Raw genomic sequence first — 15,102 nt, forward strand, 5'->3', positions numbered from 1 at the left:
TATAGAAGCCTATTATCGCTTGAAGAAAAAAAGGATGCCTGAACTTGCACATTCGTGATTTGGCTTCAGTTTTTTTTAAATTTCAGAGATAAAAACACGAGGAATGTGCTTTGTACCACTGAGTTATCATAAAGAACATGTTAGAGAATGTTAACGCGCTGAACTGAGCAAGTAACGAAATAAATTTGCAACGTGACACGAACCTATTGTGGATCCCGCTTTCCCGACTGATGAGATGATGACAAACCCAAAGCCCTCGTTCTCATGACGCATCACGGTCACGTTGTAGGGATACGTGACTTCGCAGTTGTTTAACCGATGAGGAGAGTCCACTGGAAAAAAATGAACACCGTTATTTACAACGATGCCACTTACTACACATTACGACGTAATGAAGCGATTTCAGTAACATAGCACACGAATGCACAATTTAAATTCCGATGTGATTAACTTACCACTGAATGCCTAACATCATTACGATGAACATCCAACAAGTGCAGCGCTACAGGGGCTATTGATAAAGATCATGGGTATGAACAATAAACTATTCTTAGTTTTCCTAGAAGGTCTTAAAGAAATGGCTTGCAATAAACATCTGTCATATATTCTGTTCATTGCACTTCGTCGACGGAAAACTCATCAGAAAGTCACACGAGAAAGCTTTAGTAACAAGGAAACAACTCACTATATTCACAGAATCAATACAAAAAAAAATTCACAGCATATCCACGGGTGAATGATGAAGAGCTTGGGCGAAGCTCCTGAAGAAATCATGGTTACACCGTGAAATCTTCAGTGGTTTCGCCCAGCAGTAATCAAAGCGATAGCCCAGTACAAACACTGTATATATTTATACAAGAAATTTTGTTAATTGCAAGTAATAGCTAGACGTGGCTTCCGTTCCCCCTTCATTATAACGGCTTTATGGTCCGTGAAGTGATGGATCGGTGATGGGCCGTAGTGGGATGTTTGCAAAGACGAAGTAATGGGCAGTTTGCAAAGGATCGATGATGGGTAGTAGTATACTGCCGGTTACGCCTTATGCCGGACGCCTTACGACGGACAAGGTTAGACTAAGAGGAGCTTCGCCTCTAAAACGGCTTCTTTGCTCAGTCTTTGGGTCGCATCTGCACCCGTTTAGAGCCGTCGGGCCTCTGTCCGAGTTGGGGACAGGGTTTCCTCCTCGCTTGCGGTTTTCATCCGAGTTGGGGACAGGGTTTCCTCCTCGCTTGCGGTTTTCGTCTTTCGAACCCCACTTCCCTCCAGGGCTTCTTCCCTTGTTTCTGCTGAGGATGGTCCTGCTCCTTTTCTTTACCCTTGTATTTTCTACAACATCCCCCTAAAGGCAGACTGTAATCTGTACAAACTACAAAGCGGCCCTTGCAAATTCGTCAGGCAGATACCCATAAAGTGATCGAGATCTGCTTATAACGCTGCTGCATTAAAGAAAAACTGAATAAAATGGCAAATTTCTCATATTAGTAAATCAACATTTCACATAGCCAAACGCATCACCCTTTGTGCAAGGTAAGTATGGAAACATGCAAAAAGAAACTACGGTGGCTGACTCCACTTCTGAGGTTCCTCCACCAACTCGCCCTGACATTACACATTTTGATGGTGCCTGCTAAAGCTTATGTAATTCCTTATGGGCAAATAATGAATTACATTGCGTTCTACGGAAGCCAGAGACTTAATGTGGCCAACTTCAGGATATTTTCTTGAGCCAATGTGGTCAAAGTACGAGAAAAAGCTTTGAGGTCCGTGGTGTCACACTGTCATTGCGATGTTGAAGTTTTGGCATGAAATTAAAAGATGGAACTTTGACCTTCATTTCGTCTTGTAATAATGAACCTGTGAGATGCCGTGTCGATGGAAGGACGCATCCCAACATAACGACTGTTTATTAGCGTAGTAGCAGCAGCGGGGCGAGCATACCGACGTTGCGCTCAGTCGGGTAGCGAAGGAATGATCGCTTCCGAGCTTGGCAGCTTGGTTTTATAGCCACCATCGGAGACGTAAGCCTCCGGTGACGCTGCGGTGCCACTGTCCCTTATCGCAGGCGTGGTGTAGCATGCAGCTGTGTCACGCCGGGCTAGCTAGTGACGAGGCAGAGGCTGCGCCGGTTTGTGCGCAGTGTGTCGCCACATCTTCTCCTTTTCAATGGACAGCTTAATTATATTGCACTTTTTCTGATCTTTTATCGATGCCATTACAAAAACTTCTTTTTGGCAATGTTTTGTATTATAATTTCATTGCTTTATCTGTAAAGTGTCAAAAGTGAATCCAGGAGGAGCGGTGGTGATCTATGCATTGCGATATTATGTTTATATATATATATATATATATATATATATACATATATACACACACACACACACACACACACACACACACACACACACACACACAAATACGGATAGTAATGTATCCCCTCCCCACCCGGCGCCTACAAATAACAATATCCGTGCAACGCCTCTGAGGATGACCGCTATTTGTACCGGTCGAGTTACCTTTAACTTCCAATACCTTTGAGCCCTCGTAATGTCGAAAAAGTCACATTTACACAGCGCATTTGCAAAGATACGCACCGTACACGCAGCTTTGCCAACGCGTGGTAAATGTTCGGTGTGCTTTCGGCAGAATATCAACACACAGCTTTCTGAGCACAGTTAAATTCCATTAGAGCAGCTCAGTTACTCTGAATAAACTAGACGCCGAATCACCACCAGAAGAAAGCATTAAGACAGAAGAAATCAGAATAAAGGCACGCCCTTTGTTTCCTCTGTCTCTTTCTTCTGGCGGTCGTTCGGCGTCTAGTTAATTGAGAGTAATTGTTTTAACTAGCCCAGCAATGAGTTCGGCTCAATTACACCGAGATCGTGAATTTTCATGGGCGCTGTCAGCCCGTTTTCATCTTTATATTTTGCGTACTTTCCAGCAGTCACTTCGGCTACAAGAACTGATTTGCAGTATCTCTCAAATATATTAAGCAAGTATCCATTAAAAGCTTTGAACTTTCATCAATCAAGGCTTACGACGACAAGTCCTACGCTTAATAATGATAGACACGCAACGAAAGCCGCATCAGTGCCGATTAGCCTGGTGCCGCCGACGCGCCCAGCAGTTTCTAGCGCACGGCGCCGCGCGCCTTCAGTACCAAGCGACTGCAGCGCCGCGCACCTTCAGTACCAAGTGACTGCAGCACTGCTACGGTGGACGCGGAAGGCATCAGGCGGCGAGGCGCGTTCGGGCCACTCGACAGTTGTAGTACACTCTAGCCCGGCCGCGATCGTGAGCGCACCTCGCGCTCTTGGCGCTGAGAGGCGCGGCGCGGTGGCGAAAAAATGATGTCGACACCGCAAGTTCCCATTCCGCGAAATGAGCACGCTTTGTGATGATCTTTAGTGCCGGTATAGCGGAAGTGTCGACACTATACAAGCCTTCAAGAAAATCCACTACATTCTGGTCTACTATTGCAGACAAGACGTAGATCTCTCTAATGCCGGTATAGCGGAAGTGTCGACACTATACAGGCCTTCGAGAGTAACCACACCACTACAGCCTTTTCTACCATTGCAGACAAGACATAGATCGCTCTAGTGCCGGTATAGCGGAAGTGTCGACACTATACAGGCCTTCGAGAGTAACCACTACGGTCTCGAGGTCTACTATTGCAGACAAGACGTAGATCTCTCTAATGCCGGTATAGCGGAAGTGTCGACACTATACAGGCCTTCGAGAGTAACCACACCACTACAGCCTTTTCTACCATTGCAGACAAGACATAGATCGCTCTAGTGCCGGTATAGCGGAAGTGTCGACACTATACAGGCCTTCGAGAGTAACCACTACGGTCTCGATGTCTACAATTGCAGACAAGACGTAGATCTCTCTAATGCCGGTATAGCGGAAGTGTCGACACTATACAGGCCTTCGAGAGTAACCACACCACTACAGCCTTTTCTACCATTGCAGACAAGACATAGATCTCTCTAGTGCCGGTATAGCGGAAGTGTCGACACTATACAGGCCTTCGAGAGTAACCACACCACTACAGCTTGTTCTATCATTGCAGACAAGACGTAGATCGCTCTAGTGTCGGTATAGCGGAAGTGTCGAACACTATACAGGCCTTCGAGAGTAACCACTACGGTCTCGAGGTCTACTATTGCAGACAAGACGTAGATCTCTCTAATGCCGGTATAGCGGAAGTGTCGACACTATACAGGCCTTCGAGAGTAACCACACCACTACAGCCTTTTCTACCATTGCAGACAAGACATAGATCGCTCTAGTGCCGGTATAGCGGAAGTGTCGACACTATACAGGCCTTCGAGAGTAACCACTACGGTCTCGATGTCTACAATTGCAGACAAGACGTAGATCTCTCTAATGCCGGTATAGCGGAAGTGTCGACACTATACAGGCCTTCGAGAGTAACCACACCACTACAGCCTTTTCTACCATTGCAGACAAGACATAGATCGCTCTAGTGCCGGTATAGCGGAAGTGTCGACACTATACAGGCCTTCGAGAGTAACCACTACGGTCTCGAGGTCTACTATTGCAGACAAGACGTAGATCTCTCTAATGCCGGTATAGCGGAAGTGTCGACACTATACAGGCCTTCGAGAGTAACCACACCACTACAGCCTTTTCTACCATTGCAGACAAGACATAGATCGCTCTAGTGCCGGTATAGCGGAAGTGTCGACACTATACAGGCCTTCGAGAGTAACCACTACGGTCTCGATGTCTACAATTGCAGACAAGACGTAGATCTCTCTAATGCCGGTATAGCGGAAGTGTCGACACTATACAGGCCTTCGAGAGTAACCACACCACTACAGCCTTTTCTACCATTGCAGACAAGACATAGATCTCTCTAATGCCGGTATAGCGGAAGTGTCGACACTATACAGGCCTTCGAGAGTAACCACACAACTACAGCTTGTTCTACCATTGCAGACAAGACGTAGATCGCTCTAGTGTCGGTATAGCGGAAGTGTCGAACACTATACAGGCCTTCGAGAGTAACCACTACGGTCTCGAGGTCTACTATTGCAGACAAGACGTAGATCTCTCTAATGCCGGTATAGCGGAAGTGTCGACACTATACAGGCCTTCGAGAGTAACCACACCACTACAGCCTTTTCTACCATTGCAGACAAGACATAGATCGCTCTAGTGCCGGTATAGCGGAAGTGTCGACACTATACAGGCCTTCGAGAGTAACCACTAGGGTCTCGAGGTCTACTATTGCAGACAAGACGTAGATCTCTCTAATGCCGGTATAGCGGAAGTGTCGACACTATACAGGCCTTCGAGAGTAACCACACCACTACAGCCTTTTCTACCATTGCAGACAAGACGTAGATCGCTCTAGTGCCGGTATAGCGGAAGTGTCGACACTATACAGGCCTTCGAGAGTAACCACTACGGTCTCGAGGTCTACTATTGCAGACAAGACGTAGATCTCTCTAATGCCGGTATAGCGGAAGTGTCGACACTATACAGGCCTTCGAGAGTAACCACACCACTACAGCCTTTTCTACCATTGCAGACAAGACATAGATCGCTCTAGTGCCGGTATAGCGGAAGTGTCGACACTATACAGGCCTTCGAGAGTAACCACTACGGTATCGAGGTCTACTATTGCAGACAAGACGTAGATCTCTCTAATGCCGGTATAGCGGAAGTGTCGACACTATACAGGCCTTCGAGAGTAACCACACCACTACAGCCTTTTCTACCATTGCAGACAAGACGTAGATCTCTCTAATGCCGGTATAGCGGAAGTGTCGACACTATACAGGCCTTCGAGAGTAACCACACCACTACAGCCTTTTCTACCATTGCAGACAAGACATAGATCGCTCTAGTGCCGGTATAGCGGAAGTGTCGACACTATACAGGCCTTCGAGAGTAACCACTACGGTCTCGATGTCTACAATTGCAGACAAGACGTAGATCTCTCTAATGCCGGTATAGCGGAAGTGTCGACACTATACAGGCCTTCGAGAGTAACCACACCACTACAGCCTTTTCTACCATTGCAGACAAGACATAGATCGCTCTAGTGCCGGTATAGCGGAAGTGTCGACACTATACAGGCCTTCGAGAGTAACCACTACGGTCTCGAGGTCTACTATTGCAGACAAGACGTAGATCTCTCTAATGCCGGTATAGCGGAAGTGTCGACACTATACAGGCCTTCGAGAGTAACCACACCACTACAGCCTTTTCTACCATTGCAGACAAGACGTAGATCTCTCTAATGCCGGTATAGCGGAAGTGTCGACACTATACAGGCCTTCGAGAGTAACCACACCACTACAGCCTTTTCTACCATTGCAGACAAGACATAGATCGCTCTAGTGCCGGTATAGCGGAAGTGTCGACACTGTACAGGCCTTCGAGAGTAACCACTACGGTCTCGATGTCTACAATTGCAGACAAGACGTAGATCTCTCTAATGCCGGTATAGCGGAAGTGTCGACACTATACAGGCCTTCGAGAGTAACCACACCACTACAGCCTTTTCTACCATTGCAGACAAGACATAGATCTCTCTAATGCCGGTATAGCGGAAGTGTCGACACTATACAGGCCTTCGAGAGTAACCACTACGGTCTCGATGTCTACAATTGCAGACAAGACGTAGATCTCTCTAATGCCGGTATAGCGGAAGTGTCGAACACTATACAGGCCTTCGAGAGTAACCACACCACTACAGCCTTTTCTACCATTGCAGACAAGACATAGATCTCTCTAATGCCGGTATAGCGGAAGTGTCGACACTATACAGGCCTTCGAGAGTAACCACACCACTACAGCCTTTTCTACCATTGCAGACAAGACGTAGATCGCTCTAGTGTCGGTATAGCGGAAGTGTCGAACACTATACAGGCCTTCGAGAGTAACCACTACGGTCTCGAGGTCTACTATTGCAGACAAGACGTAGATCTCTCTAATGCCGGTATAGCGGAAGTGTCGACACTATACAGGCCTTCGAGAGTAACCACACCACTACAGCCTTTTCTACCATTGCAGACAAGACATAGATCGCTCTAGTGCCGGTATAGCGGAAGTGTCGACACTATACAGGCCTTCGAGAGTAACCACTACGGTCTCGAGGTCTACTATTGCAGACAAGACGTAGATCTCTCTAATGCCGGTATAGCGGAAGTGTCGACACTATACAGGCCTTCGAGAGTAACCACACCACTACAGCCTTTTCTACCATTGCAGACAAGACATAGATCGCTCTAGTGCCGGTATAGCGGAAGTGTCGACACTATACAGGCCTTCGAGAGTAACCACTACGGTCTCGAGGTCTACTATTGCAGACAAGACGTAGATCTCTCTAATGCCGGTATAGCGGAAGTGTCGACACTATACAGGCCTTCGAGAGTAACCACACCACTACAGCCTTTTCTACCATTGCAGACAAGACATAGATCGCTCTAGTGCCGGTATAGCGGAAGTGTCGACACTATACAGGCCTTCGAGAGTAACCACTACGGTCTCGAGGTCTACTATTGCAGACAAGACGTAGATCTCTCTAATGCCGGTATAGCGGAAGTGTCGACACTATACAGGCCTTCGAGAGTAACCACACCACTACAGCCTTTTCTACCATTGCAGACAAGACATAGATCGCTCTAGTGCCGGTATAGCGGAAGTGTCGACACTATACAGGCCTTCGAGAGTAACCACTACGGTCTCGAGGTCTACTATTGCAGACAAGACGTAGATCTCTCTAATGCCGGTATAGCGGAAGTGTCGACACTATACAGGCCTTCGAGAGTAACCACACCACTACAGCCTTTTCTACCATTGCAGACAAGACATAGATCGCTCTAGTGCCGGTATAGCGGAAGTGTCGACACTATACAGGCCTTCGAGAGTAACCACTACGGTCTCGATGTCTACAATTGCAGACTAGATGTAGATTTCGAGTGCTGTTTCTATGTTGGGATATGGCGCCAGCTCCCAATATCAAGGTTGTTGGGCCCCCTTCTGCTTAAACGAAATCGAAGTGCGTGCCCGAAATCACCCAAGGAGGACAACTCGGACTCCAATGCCCACCGACAGCGAGATGACAAGCTCTCACTCACTGTCTCCCACGATAGAGCCGAGATAAGGTCAGCCACAATGATGGTGAATGCTAGAGGTTTACAGCAGAAAAAAATCACAGCATATCCACGGAGTGAATGATGATGAGTGGGCGAAGCTGCGGAGGTTCATCGGTAAACCGTGAATCTTCCGTGAATTCTGCCCAGTACATCATCACCGACGTGAGATCGGGCGCGTTTATACTAAAGGTTCGATGAGAGTTATGACGACTTGCAGCTCACTTTAATTTTACATGTACGCTGTGAATTTTCATTGTTTAGAAAACCATTGCTTTAGAAAACACCTTGCGTCTTTCGTTAAGCAGCTGGCGTCTTTTTCGTTTTGCTTTAGAAACATCTGGCGTTCTTTCGTTTTGTTTTTACAAAACATCTGGCGTCTTTCGTTGGTTTATTTCATCAATCAACGGCGTTTTGAACAAAATTTTTATTGTTTAATCACGCACAGGAGAAATCTCACCAGGCACTACCTTGGAGGTAAACAATGGCTGCTAATGGGAATGAGAGACAGAAGAAGTCGGCTTTTAGCTAACACTTACACTTCTACAGAGACAGAAGAATTCGGCTTTTAGTTAACGCGCACGCTGCGAATTTTTCATTGTTCAACAACGCACAGGAGAAATCTCCCACCGGCACCACCTTGGAGGTCAAAGGGTAAGACTTGTTACTCACTACTACGAGCACGACGAGGGACGAACGGGTGCCGCCTTAAGGAGCTTCGCCCCTAAAAATATATGTATGTACAAGCTTGCCTTCAGGAACGAACTGCCGCGAAAAGTGACCGTTATATCATTAGTCGGTTGTATACAGACTCGTCCTTCGAGACGTGCTCAAATAAGCGACCAATTCGTTTTTCTTCACCCACTTTTATTTCCAATGCGCTAACAAATGTTATTACGCAGTTTTATTACAAATATTTCCGAAATTGCTCAATAAAAGGCCTTTTTATTCCTTTTGCCGATGGGCAGGAAAGATGCAGGCTCTCGCGAGGTCGCGCTTTAAAGGGGCCCTGCAACACTTTTCCAAGTAACCATCGAATGGCTTCATTCATTAAAGGAGTTCATTGCCTCTCAAATCGACCGCCACAAATTTTTTTAGAATCCGTCAAGTACGAGCGGAGTTACAGAGATTTGTCGAACGCTGTCATAGACCATTTTTGAGCAATCCCAGAGCGCCCCGTGGGCGCACGGAGCACAATGGGAAAAGTGTGTACACTGTTGCACCCAGCCTTTGCAGGCACCGGAGACTCAGGAAGAAGATGCAGACACAGCATGAAGAGACTGAAGGGAAAGTTAACGTGGTTTATTTACATTGTTTACGTGGCGAGCATTTCCTTACATGACAAACATTTTCGTCTTACATGACGAACATCTTGTTACATGACGAAGATTTCGTTTCTACATGACAACGATTTCGTGTCGAATGAGCCCACAGGGGCTCATTTTAAAGGGTCTCTTTTCCCCAGATCCCTAGATGAGGGAATCTCTAAGTTTGGACGGTCCAATCACGTCACACGCAGCACAAATGAAGGTGCCACCCACACCCGCCCAGGTCAACATCCTCGACTGGGGCGTGGCCACTGCACCCTGCACCTGTGGCACCAAGGGGGTCCTTCCTTGCTGTGTGTAGGCAGTAGGGTGATGGATCACACGCTTGGACAACCGGTCGCATCAAAAGGTCTGCCACTCCGAAGCACCTCACCGCTCAATTAGTGGGACTGGTTGTAATCCGCGCTAACACCGCTATCTCTTCAAGGAAGATTTGGCGACAGGAAACCATTAAGGACGTCCCACCAAACCTTGATGCGTCGGACTGCATGGCGCCTCACTTCCCGTCTCGGGAGGACAATTCAAGTGCCTTAATGGCTGTCAGCAGGCAAGCAGCCCTTCGGCCACTGGTTCGAAGAACAGCGGACGCTGCTTCCTTTTCGGCGCAGGGGCCGATCGTAACAACACCGAGCAAGCTGGCAGTTCGGTCACCTGTTACTCGTTGGCGCCGTGGGAGCAGTGACAGCACAAAACGAAAAGAACAGGTCGCCGATTCTTGACTATTCTTGTATCGTCAATACTGCACACTTCCGAACGCATTTGCATGCATTTCTACGCATGAAATGGGAAAGGATTAATGACGTTTGAGCTGAGAATCACGTCATAGTGCAGCGAGGAATTTACCTGCGGCGGTCGTGGTTTCGTCAGCGGAACCGGCGGTTGAAGGGGTCGTTTTCCAAGCTGCGAGTTTTTTAGAGAAGAACGCCAAGGGATGCCAGGTGTTGTCCACGTGTCGCATGACGGCGGCGCCGATGGCGAAGCTAGATGCGTCCGTGAAGAGTCCCAAGGGAGCATCTGGCACGGGATGGGTGAGAAGCGTGGCGGTGCAGAGGGCGGCTTTGCATTCTTCGAAGGTTTTCGCTAACGTCGGTGTCCACGTGACGGGTTGGTTTCCTCGTAGGCCAGCCAAAGCATCATGGAGGGGAGCCTGGTAGTCGGCTGCATGTGGCAAGAAACGCCTGTAAGAGTTCAGCATGCCGAGGAAACGGCGAAGATCTTTAGCGGTGGTGGGTTGAGGGTAATATTGCAGGTCCGAGATGCGTTGGGGCAAGGGCCGAGTTCCCCGAGATGAAACTTCGTGGCCGAGGAAGCGGACGACGGAAGCGCCTAGCGTACTCTTTTAGGTATTGACGAGTAGACCATGGTCATCGAGGCGTTGGAACAGCAGACGAAGGTGCCTGTGGTGCTCTTCGGCATCGCGGGAAAATACCAGTATGTCGTCAAGGTAAACGAAGCAGAAGTTGAGGCCGCGGACGACTTCGTCAATGAAGCGCTGAAAGGTTTATCCAGCATTCCTCAGGCCGAAGCTCATGAAGGGAAACTCGAACAAGCCAAAGGGAGTGATGATTGCCGTTTTCAGGACGTCATCCAGATTGACGGGTATCTTTGTGTAGGCCTTCACCAAGTCTAGCACGGAGAACACGTGGTAGCCATGAATGCGATGGGCGAAGTCCTGTATGTGGTGGACGGGGTACATGTCCAGGATGGTGCGCACGTTGAGGGCATGGTAGTCCCCACAGGGCCGCCAGCCTTGAGTAACGAGGTGAAATGGCGAGGCCCGTGGACCGTCAGAGCGGCGGGCGATTCCTTCGCGGAGCATGGCCTCGAACTCTGCTTTGGCTATGCGCATGCGGTCCGGGGCAAGACGACGGGCGCGGCAGAAAACCGGGGGGCCTGAAGTGGTCCGGATGTAGTGCACGGTGGTGTGCTGCACTTTGCGTGGCAGTCTGCTGGGGCGCGTCAATCCGGGAAATTCGGCGAGGATGGCGTGGTACGGCAAATGGTTGTCACTACTGAGTACCTTGATGCTTGGCTGTTGTGCGGTCGTTCGCTGGCCTGGTGTGGAATGTCCCGTTGTCGCGTCGATGAGGAGGTCGTTGCTGCAGTCCGGAAGGAGGTTGTAGTGGGCCAAAAAGCGTGAGCCGATGATTGGCTCGGCGACGTCGGCGATGACAAAATTCCAGTAAAGGTCACGGTGTAAGTTTCTGAGCCGGATGTGCAGGCAGAGCGAGCCGTACGTCTTGATTGTGGAGCGGTTTGCCGCACTGAGCTCGAAAGATGTAGGCGGACGAGAACCTTGAAGATGGGATCGCGGGTAGCAGCAAATGTCAGAACCGCTGTCGACAAGGAACCGCTGCTTCATGATTTGGTCGGTGACGAAGATGCGACGGCCTCCGGGTTGGCAGCTTGTGGCCGTCTCTATGAGCTGCCGTTGGCGTTTTCCGCACGCCCAGCGGAACAGGGTGGTCGACATTGCCGGGCTCTGTCCCCGAATGTCGGTGGCAGTAACACGGGCCGTTGTTATCGGGTTGCCGCGACGAAAAGTTGTTACGATCGCGGCTTTGTGAGTGGCGGCGCTGGTGCATCGGAAGACGTTCACCCAGGCGCTGTTGAATGGAGGTGAGCTGTCGATCGATGTTGTCGATACGGCGTGCAAGCTCTGCGGTGTTCAGCGGTGCGGTGACAGCCTGGATGGTGGACAACAACTGCGGCAAGGAGGCCTCGATGACGTGATCAGCAATCTCCGCAAGTTCGTTGAGAGGTAGCCTAACCTGAGCCTGCAGAATTGCCTGGACGTGCGGCGGGAGTCGTTGCAGCCAAAGCACTCGCAGGAAGGAATCCTGAACTTGCATGTTGCCCGCGAGCACACGCATGTGGCGCAGGAGCTGCGAAGGTTTGCGCTCAGCAAGCTCTGCAGACTGAAGCTGTTGTACCTTCTGTTCTTCCGAGAGCGACAGGCGGCGGATAAGTTCAGTCTTGAGATGTTCATAGAGGTTGGCCGTTGGTGGGTTGGCAAGAATATCCCGGACTTGGCTGGCATAACGTGCGTCCAGGTGGGCGACGATGTAATCATAGCGGGTCCGGTCTTGCGCGATGCGCGCCAGGGAGAACTGGGCCTCGACCTGGGCGAACCAGACCTCCGGCGAGTCCGCCCAAAATGGCGGGAGCTTGACAGCGACACGCCGGGTGTCGCATGAGGCAGCATGCAAGATGCCTTCTGTGGGAGCTCGGACGTCCTCAGCGGAGCCGGCAGGCACAGCCTCGGTTGTGGAGGAGTTGCAAGAATGCTGCTGTTGCTGGGTCTGCAGCTCCTGTTGAAGTTGCTGCACTTGCTGGCACAGAGCGGTGAGGGCTTCTGGGTCGGCCACGGCGGTGCGGTTTGTTCAGTTTCCGGGTCACCAGATGTGGGATGCCGTGTCGATGGAAGGACGCATCCCAACATAAAACATAACGACTGTTTATTAGCGTAGTAGCAGCAGCGGGGCGAGCATACCGACACTGTGCTCAGTCGGGTAGCGAAGGAATGATCACTTCCGAGCTTGGCAGCTTGGTTTTATAGCCACCGTCGGTGACGTAAGCATCCGGTGACGCTGCAATGGCACTGTCCCTTATCGCAGGCGTGGTGTAGCACGCAGCCGTGTCACGCCGGGCTAGCTAGTGACGAGGCGGAGGCTGCGTCAGTTTGCGCACAGTGCGTCGCCACAAACCTATCATGGCGAAATTAATGGCAATATGGAAATAACAATTTAGCAGTCTAAACCGACTCACTGTTTCACTTCAATGCCCTTGCTGCAAACCTGATATTTTTAGCACGGAGCCGAAACACAAACAAGACAACAATAGCGTCACGTACTAGTGACGGTCAAGAAGGCGGCAGTCACAATGGTAGAGACAAAACTCTTCATTGGGCTAACCTGAGCCCAGAAAATTAAGTAACTCAAAGTACAAGCAATGCATGCTGAGCACTAATACAGTCGAGCCCGACTATATCGAACCCGTTTATATCAAATTATCCCGTATATCGAACAATTTCTAAACACGGTAAATTTACATTGAGAATATATAGCAAAAGTTACTGTTACATCAAACGAAAATAGCAACGACAACCGATATATCAAACTCAATGTGCCTCAAAAGTGCCCCAGCAAGTTGGCTTTCCCTCGCGGTGGCGGGGAAAACTGCCGGCGCCACCCTAGAAAAAGTGGTTTAGACCCGGTTGTGCACGGGCGAACACCCCCCTGCAAGAAATGATCCTGGCCCGCTCGCAGCGCTTACAGCCAATCAGAGGCCGTCGTGCTTTCTCCGAGGCGCGGAGGCGGTAGAAGTGAGCGCCATTATTTTTTTTTTCTTTATGCTTGTGTGCCTGCTGCTGCCTGTTTTCCTTGAGTCCTCATTCAGCGTGGTCCGTGCTGGTGGTGTTGCCTGTTGGTGCTCTGTGAACTTTATTGGCGCGCTGTCATCATGGCTTGTGCAAAGAGGCAGAATTTGCCGTTCGCCGCGAAACTCGAAATCATAAATCGGGTCAAGCGCGGTGAAAAGAAGTCCGATGTCGCCGCCGCGCACAAAATTCCAAGGAGCACCTTAAGTTCCCGGGAGCTATCGACGGATCGACATTCGACGAGTTCATCAGTGCGGACGATGATGTCGCCATCATGGGTGAGCTACAAGATGAGGGCTACGTTGCAGACGCCGTGCCGACCACGAGCCAAAGCGACAGCAATAAGGAAATTGACGATGGTCCACTGCCTACATCCTCCGAAGTGATTAGTGCACTTGCGTTGGTCCGGCGCTATTGCGTGAATGTGGAAGGCTGCTCCGACTCGTTGGACAACGTGGAGGCGTGCGTGCTGTCACAGGCAGCGAAGTCGTTGACACAGAAGAAAATCCAGGACTATTTTGTTCCAAAGTAGGGCACGCAAGTAAGCCACCATATTAATAAAGTACTTTGCTTATTGTTATGTGCCTTTGTGTCAAAATACTATAGCGGGCCTATATCGAATTATGCCATATATCGAACTAATAAACGTTTTTTGGCGAGTTCGATATACCCGGGTTCGACTGTAGTGGCAGTCACAGTCTTCAACTGTCGGTAATCTCATAATTAGAGGAACCCGGTGTCTTTTATACACGATTGATAGAAATTCCAGCTTTATCACTCGTGCTCACATCAGCTCTAAGATGAACTCGACTGCTCATGTCATGCATGCAATCTCACGGCAATAGTCTAAAATAATCTAGACGTTTCACAAACACTGCAGCACGGCATGCGCCGAGCAGTGGCAACAGCTTTTGTGGGTGAGACACAAAAAGAAATAAGTGCACGCAGCAATAGCATTCTCCTCACCCAATGAGCGAGCTTTCCGCCTGAGGCCCAGCGTGACGCATCCATTCAGAGCAGCGGCCCCCATGAGCTGGACCACGTGGTGGTGAGACGCGTGCAGGACGTTCTGGCCATCCACAAAGACTATCTCGTCGCCGGTCATCAGCCGACCGTCCAGGTCCGCAGCTCCACCAGGCACTATGTGACCGATGGAGACCTGCGCCCCGTGCGGCAAGTGCACAAGCTAGGCTTGCTTCATTTGCAGTTCCACGCTTGCAATGAATTGGCGAAAGCCAATATCATCTCACTTCAGCAA

The 15,102-nt window shown here is 49.7% G+C and overlaps 1 protein-coding gene across 1 annotated transcript in view; it reads right to left on the minus strand.

Moving 5' to 3' along the window:
• Positions 1 to 15,102, minus strand: part of LOC119396351 (membrane-associated guanylate kinase, WW and PDZ domain-containing protein 2) — a 64,929-nt gene that overhangs the window by 15,248 nt on the left and 34,579 nt on the right. Inside the window, 2 exon segments of the mRNA XM_049417062.1 lie at positions 204 to 332; positions 14,811 to 15,003. Of these exon segments, the coding sequence (XP_049273019.1) occupies positions 204 to 332; positions 14,811 to 15,003 (322 nt within the window).

The sequence above is a fragment of the Rhipicephalus sanguineus genome, chromosome 6, assembly GCF_013339695.2.
Source record: "Rhipicephalus sanguineus isolate Rsan-2018 chromosome 6, BIME_Rsan_1.4, whole genome shotgun sequence".
Taxonomy (NCBI): domain Eukaryota; kingdom Metazoa; phylum Arthropoda; class Arachnida; order Ixodida; family Ixodidae; genus Rhipicephalus; species Rhipicephalus sanguineus.